The sequence below is a fragment of the Danio rerio genome, chromosome 25, assembly GCF_052040795.2.
Source record: "Danio rerio strain M-AB ecotype USA chromosome 25, GRCz13ab, whole genome shotgun sequence".
NCBI classification, from domain to species: Eukaryota; Metazoa; Chordata; class Actinopteri; order Cypriniformes; family Danionidae; genus Danio; species Danio rerio.
The window spans coordinates 36724886-36742092 of record NC_141045.1 but is presented as its reverse complement, the minus strand read 5'-3'; the positions used below and the strand labels follow the sequence as shown (position 1 = coordinate 36742092).

Here is a 17207-nt window from a genome sequence, read left to right as displayed (position 1 = left end):
ACATTGTCCTGACATAAAAAAAGGTGTTGTTGTTTATCAGCGTGGTAAACACTAATTTAGGCTGGGGTGCGTGGCACACGGCTGTGATCTTTCGCGGTTTCAGTGGTGTCCTGGGAGAGCGAATCGTCCCCAGACGCGAGAGATGAAAGATAGATGGGATGCCCCTCGCCTGGTCCCAGTTGGCTAAGTGCCTCTCGCTCATTACCAAGGTCTCTATGAGCGTGTGGGCCGCAAGAAGCCTCAGCATCTCCTGATCATATTAAATGCAGAGCTCGGCTGATGACGCCGTGCTGTTTTTACCAGAGCAGCCCGTGAGATGATGAGGAGGTGTGTGGGTTACTGACGAGGGAGGGACATGGGCGGATGTTGTTAACCCTAACTTGTACATTGAGATTTGTTTTGGTGGGTTTTGTCTGTATGTCGGCAATTTTCTCAACGGTGGTCCCCGAGATCAAGTCAAGTAAAAACTCCATCAATTGATGAAAATAGCGCGAACAGATTGGGAGAAGGCAGGCTCAGTACCAGCTCTCCCCTAGACAAACAAATGAAGATGCATTTCAGAAGTGGACGACTGGAGATCCACTAACCTGCAGAGTTGAGCTCCGGCCCTAATCAAACACACTGCAATAAGTTAATCAAGGTCTTCTGGATCACTAGAAAATTTGACTTTGAGCTAAACACTGCAGAAACATGAATCCTGAGCTGGGAATTCTTATCATAGGTCCAACGAACATTTGTAAACAGCAATAGCTATGTCTTTTCAAGAGTTCCCACTTAGATATGCTTGGCATTTAAAGCAGGTTTGGCATGCTGTCACAGGAGAGAACCCTGAGCTCGGAGATATAATAAGCATATCAGGGGACCCAAGATCAGGTAGGTCTCGATAGCTCCCCCTTTAGAAAGGGGAGAAAAAGGAGGAGATGGGGGGGAAGGGGGGATTCTTCCAAAACGAAGATAGCGCAATAAGGAGAAAGTGATCGCTTAATATTAAGCTTGGATCACTCTGATTGGATTATTACTGATTACAGATGAGTGGCCAGCGGTGCACAATCATATCACGTGCTCCTCGCGAAATTAGTTTATGAAACTTCACAAGTTTAAGTTTTGCTTTATTGTCATTCACATGTACAAATACACAGAACAAAATTTGTAGCGTAGGCTCTGCAGTTTCAATAAAAATAACCCTAAACAATTAATAAATAAATAAATATAACATAACCAAAAATCATATACACAGCAGCTGACTGAGGATCTTTATCATGAGGTGGATCTACATTGCAAATCACAATGCATACAAGTTTTGAGTGACAAATATAAAAGAATAACCATAGATAAATACAGTTACGTCCATAAAGATTTGGACTATGACACAATTCTAACTTGAGAACTGGACCTCTTGTATTTATTGATGATGTGATGCTGACAAAAGCAGCAGGATGAATTCAGAAGTGTTTCAGACAATATTTTCAGCTCATATTAAGCCAAATGCTTCAGAACTATGGATGGATGGATGGACAGACAGATAGAATAATTCACAGACAGACAGACAGACAGACAGACAGACAGACAGACAGACAGACAGACAGACAGACAGACAGACAGACAGACAGACAGACAGACAGACAGACAGACAGACAGACAGACAGACAGACAGACAGACAGACAGACAGACAGACAGACAGACAGACAGACAGACAGATAGATAGATAGATAGATAGATAGATAGATAGATAGATAGATAGATAGATAGATAGATAGATAGATAGATAGATAGAATAATTCATAGATAGATAGATAGATAGAATAATTCATAGATAGATAGATAGATAGATAGATAGATAGATAGATAGATAGATAGATAGATAGATAGATAGATAGATAGATAGATAGATAGATAGATAGATAGATAGATAGATAGAATAATTCATAGATAGATAGATAGATAGATAGATAGATAGATAGATAGATAGATAGATAGATAGATAGATAGATAGATAGATAGATAGATAGATAGATAGAATAATTCATAGATAGATAGATAGATAGATAGATAGATAGATAGATAGATAGATAGATAGATAGATAGATAGATAGATAGATAGATAGATAGATAGATAGATAGATAGATAGATAGATAGAATAATTCATAGATAGATAGATAGATAGATAGATAGATAGATAGATAGATAGATAGATAGATAGATAGATAGATAGATAGATAGATAGATAGATAGATAGATAGATAGATAGATAGATAGATAGATAGAATAATTCATAGATAGATAGATAGATAGATAGATAGATAGATAGATAGATAGATAGATAGATAGATAGATAGATAGATAGATAGATAGATAGATAGATAGATAGATAGATAGATAGATAGATAGATAGATAGATAGATAGATAGATAGATAGATAGATAGAAAGAATAATTCATGGATGGATGGATGGATGGATGGATGGATGGATGGATGGATGGATGGATGGATGGATGGATGGATGGATGGATGGATGGATAGATAGATAAATTCATGGATAGATAGATAGATAGATAGATAGATAGATAGATAGATAGATAGATAGATAGATAGATAGATAGATAGATAGATAGATAGATAGATAGATAGATAGATAGATAGATAGATAGATAGATAGATAGATAAATTCATGGATAGATAGATAGATAGATAGATAGATAGATAGATAGATAGATAGATAGATAGATAGATAGATAGATAGATAGATAGATAGATAGATAGATAGATAGATAGATAGATAGATAGATAGATAGATAGATAGATAGATAGATAGTTTCCATTGCTGTTTATGCACATTATCTCTTATCAAATAAAAAGGTTTATCCTCCTCAGCTGAAAAATGTCCTATTTTCAAAATAGGACAAGTTATTTATTCAAAGATAAGTAAATCAATGCAATGGGTGTAATAAATTCAAAGATTTAAGATTAAAAAGGAGCTATAATGGATCTAATCTGTTCAAGTAATCCAAATTTATCAGTTCATGGAGTAAAACAAATGGTTAGACGGATTAAAATGAATATATGGAGGGAAATACTGCAGTGAAGTGGTGCATGGAGTCAGATGAATCTCTGTATTGACTCAAACTAAATATGTGCATGAGGTCGGGGGAATCAGTATGAAAATGGTATGCAAAATAACTAGTAGAACGAGATGATTGAGGTTTTGATCATGTTTCATGTAACAAAACATGTCTGATAAGACTAGAAAAGCTCAAAGTCTCAGGGGTCAAAGGTTAAGTGCACTCAGGGGACCCTCAGGTTATAGTTCATTTCATTTGAGCAGACATGGAGACTCGTGACATGTTTGCATGCTGTGTGTGAACGCATGATGCAAAGTTCTCATGTTTAACAACATAATAACAAAACATCCTCATTGCGTAGCTTCCCTCACTAGAAAAAAATCTTAAACGCAAGTCAGGGCGGAGAATGTTCCTATAATATATTTATCAGATATTTCCTGCTTCATGTTCATTCAGTCCGGTCATAGTAATATGAACAAATGAAAGCAGCTTCATCCCTGGACGTCTTTTCCATTTAGCGCTATTTAACAAGCTGTGCAGAGGGGATCGGTTTGGAAGGCAAAACATCCAATAACAAATCGGTACACAGGAGTCCCTGTGGCAGTCATGAATTATGCTGAGGATTGTTACACACACACACACACACACACACACTGCTGGTCACACTCAATAGAGCAAACACGAGCCCCAGGTAGAGCACTCATCACTCCTGCTGTTCTTCTCCATATGGACTCAATGAACTGGGGAGAGGAGAGACCCTCCACACACACACACACACACACACACACACAATAGACGTGTGTCATTCATTTAGCAGCAGTATTTAGCCAGCTGTGTGTCACGGTTGTGGGCCAGATGTCTTTCAGACACAGGTGGATGTGGTTAAAACTTGATCCTCTTGCTCTAAAGAGTGATCCCTTCAGAGGGATAGTTGACTTGAAGTATACAAATTCTGTCATTTACCAATTTAAGTTGCTCTACAGAAGGAAAAAAAAGAAGAGATTTTGAAGAATGTTGGTGCACTGCAAAATAAACGACAAATTTGCATGTACTATTTTTCACTATAAGTGGTTGCAAACAATGTGGGCTGAGTTTAAACAAATTAAATCGAGTAATGTTGAATGTAGTTTGTTTAAATTCCGCTTATATAAACTGTTTGCAGCAATGTGCAATTAACAATTAATTTTTAGTGTAATAACTTGTAGGCAGCCATTGACTTCCATTGTATTTTCTTTTCTACTATAGAAGACATAGACTACCAACATTCTTCAAAATATCCTCTTTTCTGTGTTTCACATTATAATGCGTCCATAATAGTGTACTACATTATATTCATCTGTGTTATCCTGAGTGCACAGATAGAGGATAGTACACAGATTGTGGGCAGTGTTGTAAATGCCGGTGCTCTCCGTGGTGCTGAAACACTGTAAATCTGAATATGATCATCCTGGTGTGCTGGTCAGCAATACGTAATCTTCGTATTTTGAGTTTATGTTGAATAATAGCAACTATTAAATAACTGAATACCAGAGGGACAATCGTCTGGACTATAAATGGTTGTTTACTGAGAATAAACGGAGTGTGTTTTACATTTAAACATTTCTTTTAGGTGGGTGGATGGATGGATGGATGGATGGATGGATGGATGGATGGATGGATGGATGGATGGATGGATGGATGGATGGATGGATGGATGGATGGATGGATGGATGGATGGATGGATGGATGGATGGATGGATGGATGGATGGATGGATGGATGGATGGATGGATGGATGGATAGATAGATAGATAGATAGATAGATAGATAGATAGATAGATAGATAGATAGATAGAATATTCTTAGAATACCGGTTGTCATACCCATGTCATTATACAGATATGTCCTGATGTCACAAAAACCAGTGTGTACACACACACACACACACACACACACACACACACACACACACACACACACACACACACACACACAGAAAGAGACGGGGAGAAAAATAGATAGAAACAGTATGTTAGATATACAGCATTTTACTACATAGAAGACTATTAATAATAATTCTCCCACATAAATTATACAAATAGATACATATACTATACATGCCAGTTTTCTGTTTGTTTGTTTGTTTGTTTGTTTGTTTGTTTATAACTCCTGTACTTTCACGTTCAGTTTATTATCATGAAATTAGTTTTCTCCACTACATTGTGAAGAAAAAACTTTCATTTTAGATATCAGATAAAGCCTCGCGCAACCCTATTTAGTCAGCAAACGAATAAACAGACAGAAGATAAACAGAATAAACGTCTTCTGTAGGGATTGCAACTGAAATAAGGTCAAGTGGTTTACATCTGTGAATTTACTTCTCAGAAAACTCAAGACTCTTGTATGTTTGCCCCCACCTGATGGCCAACTGAAGAACTACCACCATCCATCCATCCGTCCATCCATCTGCCTGCCTATCTATCGTGAACATTTCAGAAGTTTAAAGTGATATTTCGACTGGTTTAGTGTTGTATATTAATTAACTCAAAACTCTATATTATTTCTTATACATTATTTATATCTATCTGTCTGTCTGTCAGTCAGTCCGTCTATCTATCTATCTATCTATCTATCTATCTATCTATCTATCTATCTATCTATCTATCTATCTATCTATCTAGAAGAAAAATGGCCTGGACAAACGAGTCTTGACCGGCCTTTTAGCAAAACCCCTTTTGATTCCCCGTACGTCCCCGACTGCAGTCAATTGAGACATCCTCCACACCTGATGTGCTGTATAATGAATGCCTAATTTATGTAATTAGTCCATTAACTGTAATCCCAGCATATGTTCGGCATGCCCTGAAGGCGTCGTCCTCCCAGGTACTTCTTTTTGATGTCACCGCGAAGCAGCTAATTAATTTTACATGCATACTAATATGGGACTCAGCTTAGCGGCTAACCTTTGTATTTATCGCTGCGACCTTTACGGGGAAATCCAGCAAATAACAACACCGTATAATCCCGTATGTTTTCTGTTTTGTTTGTAGTGAGATAAAGGGCACAGACGTGTGTTTTGAAAGATATTTATTGACTGTAGTGTTCATGTTACCCATATACAGCACTTTGAAAGCAACAAAATGAGTACAAGCATGTCAGCAATAATTAAACGCAATTATACAGTGTTAATCGCTTAAAATATATCACAGTGTTCTTTGTATAATTGAACCCTTAATAAACAACATGTACTAACGATTAGGGTTTGGTTTAGGGTCATTGCATATAATTATGCATAATGAGATTTATTAAGCACATGAACAATCAGAAAAACTCTTTAAACGCCCTTGTTAAAAAAATGATGACAATATATAGCCTACAGACTTTTAAGTGTAAGAAATGCTTAAATACAACATTTGTGTTGTCGTTTTGTACTATCCAAATGTTTCAAAACATCCAAATGACGAAGATCTGCACAAAAAACTCAGCCAGAAACTATTCAGTTTGGTATAGTCAGCATAATACAAATATATATATATATATATATATATATATATATATATATATATATATATATATATATATATATATATATATATTTATATATTTATATTTTAGAGAGTTATAAATATACCTTTGTATTGTTGCCATTTTGATGTAAATTTTTGTATTTCCAGAATGTTCTCTGTTGGTTAGCCAGGAACGTTTTCTTGACTTATATTGAACGTTGTCTACAGGTTAGGAGAACGTTCCTAGAAGCTGTTAAATAAAACTTCCTGGCAATTTTCTGAGATCGTGATAAATAAATAAATAAATAAATAAATAAATAAATAAATAAATAAATTTCCAGTCTGAGTTGCAGCTGAAAGGGCATCCGCTGTAAATAAATAAATAAATAAATAAATAAATAAATAAATTAATTAATTAATTAATTAATTAATTAATTAATTAATTAATTAATTAATTAATTAATTAATAAAAAAACAACAACAAGAAGCTGGATAAGTTGCCTGTTCATTCCGCTGTGGCGATCACTTATGAATAACGAAACTAGATCAAAGAAAAATTAATGAATGATTGAATGAATGAATGAATGAATGAATGAATGAATGAATGAATGAAAGATTTCCCCGTCTTGGGATGCAGATGGAAGGGCATCCGCTGTATGAAAAATATGCTGGATAAGTTGGCAGTTCATTTCGCTGTGGTAATTCATGTAGAATAAAGGGACTAAACCAATGAAAAATAATTTAATAAATGAATGAATGAATAAATAAATAAATGAATTCCCAGTACTGGGTTGCAGCTGGAAGGGCATCCACTGTGTAAAACATAAGGTGAATGAGTTGGCAGTTCATTCCGCTGTGGCAATCCCTGATGAATAACGGCATTAAGCCGAAGGAAAATTAATGAATAAATAAATTCGCAGTGATGGGTTGCAGCTGGAAGGGCATACGCTGTATAAAACATATGCTGGATAGGTTGGCGGTTCATGCCGCTGTGGCGATCCATGTAGAATTAATGGACTAAGCCGAAGGAAAATTATTGAATGAATTAGTGAATAAACAAATATAGTAGGGAAAAAAAGGAAGAAAATGAAACCAAATATACCAACACACAGCACAAAAGACCTGAACCGGAAGGGTTGCCGCCTGTTTTACAGATTATGGTAATCAGTCTGGTGTACAACCCCCATTTACTGTTGTTATTATAAGTACATGAATATATAGACTTTTAGCGTAATAATCCAAGCCTTAAATACATTTTATTCATTTTGATCTTACAAAATAGCAAGCAATTTGACCTGCTCAGTCGCCATTTAGCTAAGGCTACATATAGCATAACCACCCTTAGGTATACAAAACGACTAGGAATATTTTTGTTTTAATGTTTTGGCGATGTGATTAGGCTACAATACCAGTAACAACACTTTCAGCCTAACATAAATATTTATTAAACAAAACAAAACCAAAAAAAAAAAAAAACGGGGTTAATGTGCTTAACATGTAACAAACTAGTAGTATATTATGACTGATTTGTTTGTATCCCTTGCATAAAACAAATGCCAGAGTAATTAGCAGTCCATTCCGCTGTGAAGACCGCTAAAATGATAGGTTGGTTTGTAAAGCCATGATGCTTAAGTTAAGACACAAGCGCTCTGCCTCCAGAATGCCTATATAATAGCACGCCGGTTCCTTTAAGTTATGTGATGATACAGCTAACAAACCATAAGCCCATAATTAAGACAAAGTCCATCAAGCAAATGAGGGCAGTGTGCGATAATAGCGTTTAACAGGATTGGCGCGCGAGCCCCTCCTCTACGCTTTTCACTCGCCACTAAAGGCTTTTGAGCGTCGTAATGAGAGCCCTCTGTCTGCTAATTAATTGACATTCTCTTGAATATTCATACGCCGCATCACAAATACGCTCTTAATTGCACCGTAAAGCATCTCAGGGGGAAGCAGATCGCCGCAGACTTCATTAAAACAATGCTGCTCGGACTCTGGAAACGCAGGATGAGTCAGATGTAAAGGTCCGACAGGTTAGGCTGCGACTGAAAACGCTTTCTTTTGAGTAATGATCATGCTGATAAAAGATTTCCGAAAGGATTATCGATAAACACACACCCACTAAATCACTAAAAACAAACTTGATTGCTTCATAAAACCTCGTTTATTGCTTTTGAATTATGATGCATTGTTGTTGGCACAGTATCCCAACGTAGTCATTCTGATAACATGTTTATACAAATGTTTGCATTAACAATGTCAATTACACCGCCAGCCATTGCAATTTGTTTATTCATTAGTTCTTTGGTAAATCTACATTGCCTGGAGAAAGATGGGGCTAATAACGCGATGAAATACATACTGAGATGACGGAAAGCTCGACAGCAGCCTGATGAGCACTAACAGAGACTATAATAATAATAATAATAATAATAATAATAATAATAATAATAATAATAATAATAATAATAATAATACAATTGTAAGGCAGGCGTATTTATTCTAATATAGACTATAATAATATTAATAATGATAAAAATAATAATATTAATACAATTGTAAGGTAGGGGTTTTTATTAGAGACTATAATAAAATAATGATAATAATAATAACAATAATAATAATAACATTGATAATAATAATAATAATAATAATAATAATAATAATAATAATAATACAATTGTAAGGCAGGGGTATTTATTTTAATAGAGACTATAATAATAATAATAATATTATTAATAATAATATATTTGTAAGGCAGGGGTATTTATTGTATTACAGCTTTTTGTGAGTGACAAGACTGTTATTATACAATATATTATTTATACATATGCATGGGTCAGAATGACTGAAATATACTACTTATGATGCACGTCATAATATATTACGTTTTTATTCGATCTAAATTTACCGGTTCATTCCGCTGTGGGGATAAATAAGGGACCAAGCCTAAGAAAAATGAATGAATGAATGAATGAATGAATGAATGAAATAATTAATCAAACTTCTGCGGTTCAAAGTGTCCTAAAACCTTATACAAACACTCCACTTTTGAGAAAATAAATGTTAGCATGACATTTTGATTTCCCATAGAAAGCAAATCAGTTTATGTTGATGATGGAATATTAAAATATGCTGTTTTTAATAATAGGCCTATCTAAAAATATATATATATATATTATAAATAATAGACTTATGCACTAAAAGACACCTTTGTGTACCCTTATCTACAGCCAAATATTTTTGTCATGACATTTTGATTTCCCGTAGAAAGCAGATGAGTTTATGTTAATGATGAAACATTAAAATAGGCTGTTTTTAATAATAGGCCTATCTAGAAAAATGAATAATAATAGACTAATGCACTAAAACACGCCGTTTATAGCCTAATCTACATACAGTAATCCAAATAATTTACAGTGACCAAAACAAACAACAAAAAACAAATAATTAAATAAAAAAGTAAGTAAATAAAGACTTTGAGCTTTGTTTATCAATGTCATTGTGCTTTTAATTCTTTATATATCAAGTATGACTCAACTCGGGGATATTTGTAAAACATATAAAGCAATACATATAAAAATTAGCCATTATTATTATTATTATTATTATTATTATTATTATTATTATTATTATTATAAGTGTGTACTTTTTTCGTGGTAAGACCATTTGGTGTTTTTAGAGTAGTTATGAAGGCATGCTACACACCAAAGTTTTATTTTATTGTTGTTGAAAATGTGCTGCTCGGTTTCCTCTCTATTGACGGCTCTTGCACGGATGTAAAAGGCAGAGCTAAAATCTCTCCCCGTCCCTCCTTTTTTTTCCTGGGTGGCAGCATATCCCAAAGTTGATTCAGTTTGACAATATTGTTTTGCTATCATTCGCTGCCTTACAATGAATGGCATCGATCCTTTTTTAACAACATTTGTTTCCTATTGTGCGGCGGAGGGCAGACGTGTGAAAGTGGCTGTTTGATTCTCTTTTTCATCCGCGTGACCTCAGCCTTTGTGTCCCATCGCCCTGGGAATGTCACGCCTCACTACTCTACTTTAAGATGCTTCAGAAAGTGCCTTTGTTTTTCTGCCTTTTTCAGACGCACACAAAATTGTCCTCGGTCCCCCCAGCTGTAAAAGATACTTAAGAGTAGAGCCCCCGGTTCACAAGTGCAATGCAATTTGGCTTAGACCAACCTTTGTTCGGCTTGTACAAATGACCAAACTCACTCGCACATTATACAGTTGATCTACTGCTGCAGGGACTCGAGCCATTCAGGAACCGCGGTGGCATTTGCAGTTGCGCGCTTTCCGTAGGAAAAAAAAAGCGGCAGCAAATCTTCAGTGAACAAATACGCACGGCTCGTCCTCGTCACATTGGTTAACCGTTAAGTTAAGGACAAAGCTGATTTCCATGACAGCTGCCGGAAACTTTATCCCGCGAAAATACGGGGGAAAAGGTGCAATGAGTTGGGTGGTCCCTCATCACAGGTTGATACTGTGCCATTGTGCGCGTGATTAACTGTGAAAACATTCAACTGCGCGTCTGTGGGATCAGCGCGCGGGCGACCGGCCTCATTTGCATAATATTGCAAATACATTTTACACGGTACACGTGTAATTAAAAGGGTCTGGGAACAGATCCAAAAAGGGGGGACTTTGAACATAATAATTGAATAGTGACAATGGCAATTTTATATGACAATTTTAAAAATGTTTATTTGCGTCGTGTATTTATTCAATATGCTCGTTTTAGTTAGTGTTTACATTTTTAAATGTCATAGTGTTTAAGCAGGCATGCATTTAATTAGCACAAAGATTATTTAAATAATACGTTTGTGTTTTTTTTAATTGATTTATATTTTATTATGTCAATATTTAGTTGATATATTAGTCAATAATTTAAAACGCAAAACAAATAGACAGATAAATGTACTAAAATAAGATATATAATATATACGAAGTGTATATTTAAATGTTTGAAATGATAATCAATTTGATATCATGTAAAAGTTTGATATATGTAAATAAGCATATACCAAACCCATGTCCACAGAGGGTTTTCGTTTATATTATCCAGTTGTGTGCGTACACTCTCGTGTGAAGTGTTTTATCGGGTGTTATTTTTATGCCGAACGCATCCTTGAAAACACTTGAAAGTCACATAGTTGTTTTTCCATTGTTTCTTGTCTGGGTAAACATTTGGGCAGAGAAATAAATGCTTTTTATGAGCGCAAACACAAACTCTCCCCTCTCTCTCTCACGCGCACTGAAGGTGCCGGATACTTTTTGTCGGCAGATTCATTGAAGAATACTTGCTCTGTCACACAAGCTCGCCGCCGCTTCCCAAAGACAGCCTCTGAAGAACTCTGGAAAACTTCATGTGAAAGAAGCCTGGAAAATTGGAATCCTTTGGCCCTTTTCTGTCAATACACAAGCAGAGGAATGACAAGTTAAAAAGAGGTACTTCATGGCGCAGCGAGAAGCTGCATGACTTCCTAGCTTGGAAAGAAAGTGTTTTTGAGACGGTGATTGTGCGGCAACCAAGGAAACTATAACGCTGTGCTTGGTACTTTCCTCCTGTTTTGTAAATATTAGCTGCCTGTTTTTTTCTCTCTCTCTCTCTCTTTCTCTTCCCGCGGTTTAGATACAGACCTTTTTCCCTCCTGCATCTTCCAAACAGGCATCAAAATAAACAATGCGCATCGCTTCTAATCACTTGTATGGTTGATTCTATTCGCGATCCGTCAGAGCAGTCAGGGGTCTCATTGGTGGATTTATGGTGGGAAATTTGCATAAATTATGAGCAAATCCGCGAGCTCGTGTGTGGTCCATCTCATTGCAAACTCGCCAAGCGGAAAGGTGGCCCTTGCTGAGCCCTGAAAAAAAAAGCTTGAATGGCCATTGCTCAAAATAGGCTTCCATTTGGTTTTCACATTCATATAATTGACTTATGGATATTTTATACAGTTTTCACAACGCCACTCTGAAGGCTTTATTTGCATATCTGAAGTACTTTTCAGTTTGCTTTACATGAGCACAAAAGCCCGCCTGGCATCATGAAGTTTCATTTCAAGAAGGTTTTTTTTTGTTGTTGTTTGTTTTGTTTTGTTTAAATGTTTGCACATTTTCTGAAGCGCCCTCCGGGTCACGTCTTGTGTGACTTTATAAGAAGAAATCTCACACTTTTAATTTGCATAAAAAATATAATGCGAATTATTAACACACGTGGAGCGCCTTACTGTGCTCGCAGGTCGTGCTTTTTTATATTTATCCAGTCTTCGGCTTCGTCAAGAGGTATCTCAAGTATTGCGGTTAATATTGTCGGATGTGCCCGCGCATTTAAAACCGCAATAATGAGATTTGGCTCTAAATTTAAGCGAATATAAATCATTTGCCAAATGTGCTTTGATCATTTCTTCACACTTTACATTACAGTGTTAATGCGTATTTGCATAAGTAAGCACCGTGTAATGAACTATGCGTAATTATTTAGTCGTATTGTTATTAATTGCACGGTAAATAGGCTATACATTCTCATCATCGTGCCTTAACATTTTTGTTCCTATTCACTAAATTGTTTTGTACTCGTTAAGCATTTATTTTAATTCAAAGTTTAACTTATTTCTATTAAGAATGAATAAAATTTTAATTTGAATGCAGCAATTTAACTTGCACTTTAAGCAGCGATTAATATGTGCACGTTCGTCTTAAATTGTTCTTGTCATTTAATCAAATATATCGCCTGACTGCTGTAAAAGACCATCCGTGAAGCTCATTTCCTAGTTGCCAATAAACATATGCTTATGGGCCAAATGACACATGTATGACTCCCTTGGCTCATTATAATAACGAGGCGCTCAGGTTGGTCATGTGGAAATACACGAAGAAAATGTGTCGCTACACGGTTTAATTTGCCCTCCGCATGTTTACGTTGGGGTGCAATTGACATGAGGCGTAACAAAGCCGGCGAAAGTCATACGAACTGTGTCATGACAGCAAGACAAGCAAAAAGTAACAATGCAAACTGCATGCAAGTTCCAGCCAATTTCCATGTCAAACATCCCATTGCTCAGTAGCTCCATTTGTACGTGTGAATTGTAGACCGAGCACCCTACGAAGCGCGCAGAAAGGTTCACACACATACCTTCACACACTGTTACCGGGTGCCATCGCAGTTCAATTCCGGTTGCCGAGCCTTTTCACCCCTTTGCTCTGTCTTCAAATGGAAATGATTTCTATTGGCCCAAGGTGTCCATGTAAATAGGTGTAAATGAAACCAGATTATGCCTTTCTCCCAGCCCCCCTCCTCCCAAGGCGATTGTCATGTGATAGCGAAGAAGTGGCACATTAATGAAGCGCCTCTACAGGGGTCTTTTCTGCCCATGTCGCCACATAAAACTATCAGATGGTTAGAGGAAGGACATGGAGGCAGCCACTTAGCTCTTAGTCATATCAAGAACGAGAGAGAGAGAGAGAGTGAGTGTGTGCGAGAGAGAGGGGATCTGGTCCATTCAAGCTGGCCTGGAAAGAAGGAAGACACTTGTTCTTTCTTGAGTTCAAGAAGTGAACTCGCAGGACGTCCGCGTCTCGGCGAAAACAAAAACTTGCGAAATACTGAATTTCCCCGACTGACTTTCAACGCGATTAGGACAGGATGCCCAGACCCGGGAGAAACACCTACAGCGATCAGAAACCGCCGTACTCCTACATTTCACTCACCGCCATGGCCATCCAGAGTTGTCCGGAGAAGATGCTCCCTCTCAGCGAGATCTACAAGTTTATCATGGATCGCTTTCCGTACTACCGGGAAAACACCCAGCGCTGGCAGAACTCCCTCCGCCACAACCTCTCCTTCAACGACTGCTTCATTAAAATCCCCCGGCGCCCGGACCAGCCCGGGAAGGGTAGTTTCTGGGCGCTCCATCCCAGCTGCGGAGACATGTTCGAGAACGGAAGTTTCCTGCGACGCCGCAAACGCTTCAAGGTGATGACATCAGAGCACCTGGCACCCAGCAAGCCCTCAGACGCTGCCCACTACCTCCAGCAGCACGCCAAGCTCCGGCTCAGTGCCCTAGGCACACACCTCCCTCAGATGTCCAGCTACAACCTGGGAGTTTCCCAGCCGTCCACGTTCAAGCACCCGTTCGCCATCGAGAACATCATCGCCCGAGAGTACAAAGTTCCCGGAGGACTGGCGTTCTCCACCGGGTACCCCCTCCACAACCAGCTGACCACAGCCTGGCCCCATATGTACAGCACTAGTATGATGGACAGCGCGGCTCCCATCTCCATGACAAGCAGCGATTATAGTGCCTACGGTGTGCCCATCAAGTCGCTCTGCCACGGCGGACAAACCTTACCGGCGATCCCCGTCCCGATCAAGCCGACCCCGGCGGCGCTGCCTCACCACATCCCGGCATTCCTATCGAACTCTCCGCAATCTCTGAGCCCGACGTCCCCGCAGACAGCGACCAGCCAAAGCAGCCCGGCCACCCCGAGCGAAACCCTGACGGGACCCGCGACGCTGCAGTCGGTCGCGGTGCACTGACACCTGCGGACTGGGCCTGCCGGTCAGCACCTGTACTCCAAAGTTGAATTTTAATTATAGACCTTGACAGACACTGGCTATACAATCAAGGCAAGAGCTATCTATGTTGCAGTGGTGTTAATTTATGTGTATGTGTTGAGATTTCTAAGTGTTGCTTTTGATGAGTCCAATCACATGGATCGACACGGATATCATATTGTAAAATGAAGAGTTTTTGTTTTGTTTTTTTACAACCTAAATATCCAGAATTTATGTGTTTATTCGACAAATCCAAGCACTGCGATCGTGTTTGAATCGCACAAGGCAAGTGCTCGTCGTTTTTCTCGCAGGTTATATCGCCTATTAGATAACTGATAGTACACTGAAATACTATGTGCGTATAAGTCGGAATGCTCACTATTTTTAGGGTTGGTAGTCATGCTACTAACTTTCTAGACGACTAAACTTGTCTCAGTCTGCAAACCAAATACTTGATCTAAAACACACACACACACAAACACACACACACACACACAAGTACAGTATGCTACAATTGCAAACTTGAAGTAAAAATAGGATAGGGTCATTAAGTAAATATGTGAATAATTGCAAATAAGTGATATTGAAATTGTGTCAAATGCACTTTTTAGTTAGATGTTTTACATTATATTTTGCAGGAAATGTTTTGTGAGCGTTTAATTTAAAGCCGTGGTGACCATGTGTATTAAAATGCCGTACATTTGTACTTTTTGTTCAGATATAAAGCATGCCTTTTTCCAGACTTTGTGTTGTTTTGCTGCAAGCATGCGTGCTTTTAAAAGATGTGCAAAACGTCTGCATTAAATTACGAACTTGGTCATCAGAATATTTTTTCATTAAAATGGTGTAAACTTACACATTTGCTCTTGTGTTCGTTTTTTATTATTTTAGCGGATGTTTTCTCTTTCTTCACACAACTAAAATACTCATGCACACTTGTGTAAAGCAAACACTAATTATTATCACTGCTATAATCAGGTCATATTAATAACAAACAAACAAACAAACATAGCAAACATCTCCTTTTCTTTTTACAAACTTTAGTTGGGCTACATTCGCAATATTTTTGCTTTACTATTAACAGTCTCACCAAGATTAAGCGTCTTTTTATTTACTGTACAATAACCACGTGTGTATATTACAGATATATTACCATAACATTTATTTTTAACTATTTAAATTCGCTCATCGCTTGATGCAGGTGATCACTTTTCTTCGAGGAAAACGCGACGGACTGGAATAAATGAATGAAGCTCTTGATTAGGATGCATGAAGTTACTGTGCCGCAGTCACAGCACACACAAGCAGACTCATTCATCAGCACAGCTTCTCGCTTCAGCCACAGTCTAAACCTTTACATTTACATTTTAAACTTAAAAAGGCATTTCTGATGATGAAAATGCTTCGTTTGCCTGTATATTTATTTTTAATACATAAATACAACTATGTATAAATCATTTAAATGTTTTTTCCTAAATCGATAATTAAATTAAAACTAAAACAAATAAACAATTAATTCACCTAACGCTTTATTTTAATATTTTCAATTTTAATTACTCTTGAAATGTGTCCTACGTTTTTATATCAACACCCAAGATTTTTTTACACCGCTTTCCAGCATTTTACCCTCTATTTTACTCTCGGATTTAATGGGGGGTCCATCGATAAAGGATATGTCGCGGTCAGAATGCGAGAAACAGGTGCATTGTTTGCGTCCCCGCACAGAGAGCATCAGCCTTCTCCGGGATATTAAGCAAATACATTAGAATTCCGTCACTTTATGCAATTGAGCTGATCAAATAAAGGGTCCCTGGCCACTTCATTCACCCTCATTCACTTGAATAGAAAGTGCAAAGAATTGCAAACTTAGACTGGGCCACCGATGTAGATTTAGTCTTTTTTCAGCAAGACAAAAAGGCCGATTTCTCACAAACACATAGCTGACTGGGGGACTAGGAAACGAGTTCTGAGACCCCTTTGGAATTTAAATCCAACCCCTCCCCCTGAGAGACTGTTTGCACAACACTGCAAGTTTTTTTTTCCACCCTTCTCTTTTCGCTTTTCTTTTCCTTTACTTTCTTTTTGGGGTTTGACATTGTG

The 17207-nt window shown here is 37.5% G+C and overlaps 2 protein-coding genes across 10 annotated transcripts in view; one reads left to right on the top strand and one right to left on the bottom strand.

Moving 5' to 3' along the window:
* The window catches only part of LOC147830940 (uncharacterized), a 211534-nt gene that overhangs the window by 91535 nt on the left and 102792 nt on the right, over positions 1-17207 (bottom strand). For 3 of the 9 annotated variants that reach the window (XR_015526733.1, XR_015526735.1, XM_087312558.1), the window contains one exon: positions 11858-11961. The exons of 5 other annotated variants lie outside the window; for them this stretch is intronic. Coding sequence is in view for 1 of the 4 variants with exons in the window: in XM_087312558.1 (XP_087168684.1) it covers positions 11858-11961 (104 nt within the window). In the remaining 3 variants the exon portion in view is untranslated. Of the gene's footprint in view, positions 1-8692; positions 11962-17207 lie in introns of those variants that run through there. One more of the 9 variants, XR_015526730.1, reaches the window with a different exon arrangement.
* Positions 14052-15962, top strand: foxb1a (forkhead box B1a). Its single transcript, NM_131285.1, is given in 1 exon segment — positions 14052-15962. A coding segment is annotated over 1 exon segment (894 nt). The 5' UTR covers positions 14052-14195; the 3' UTR covers positions 15090-15962.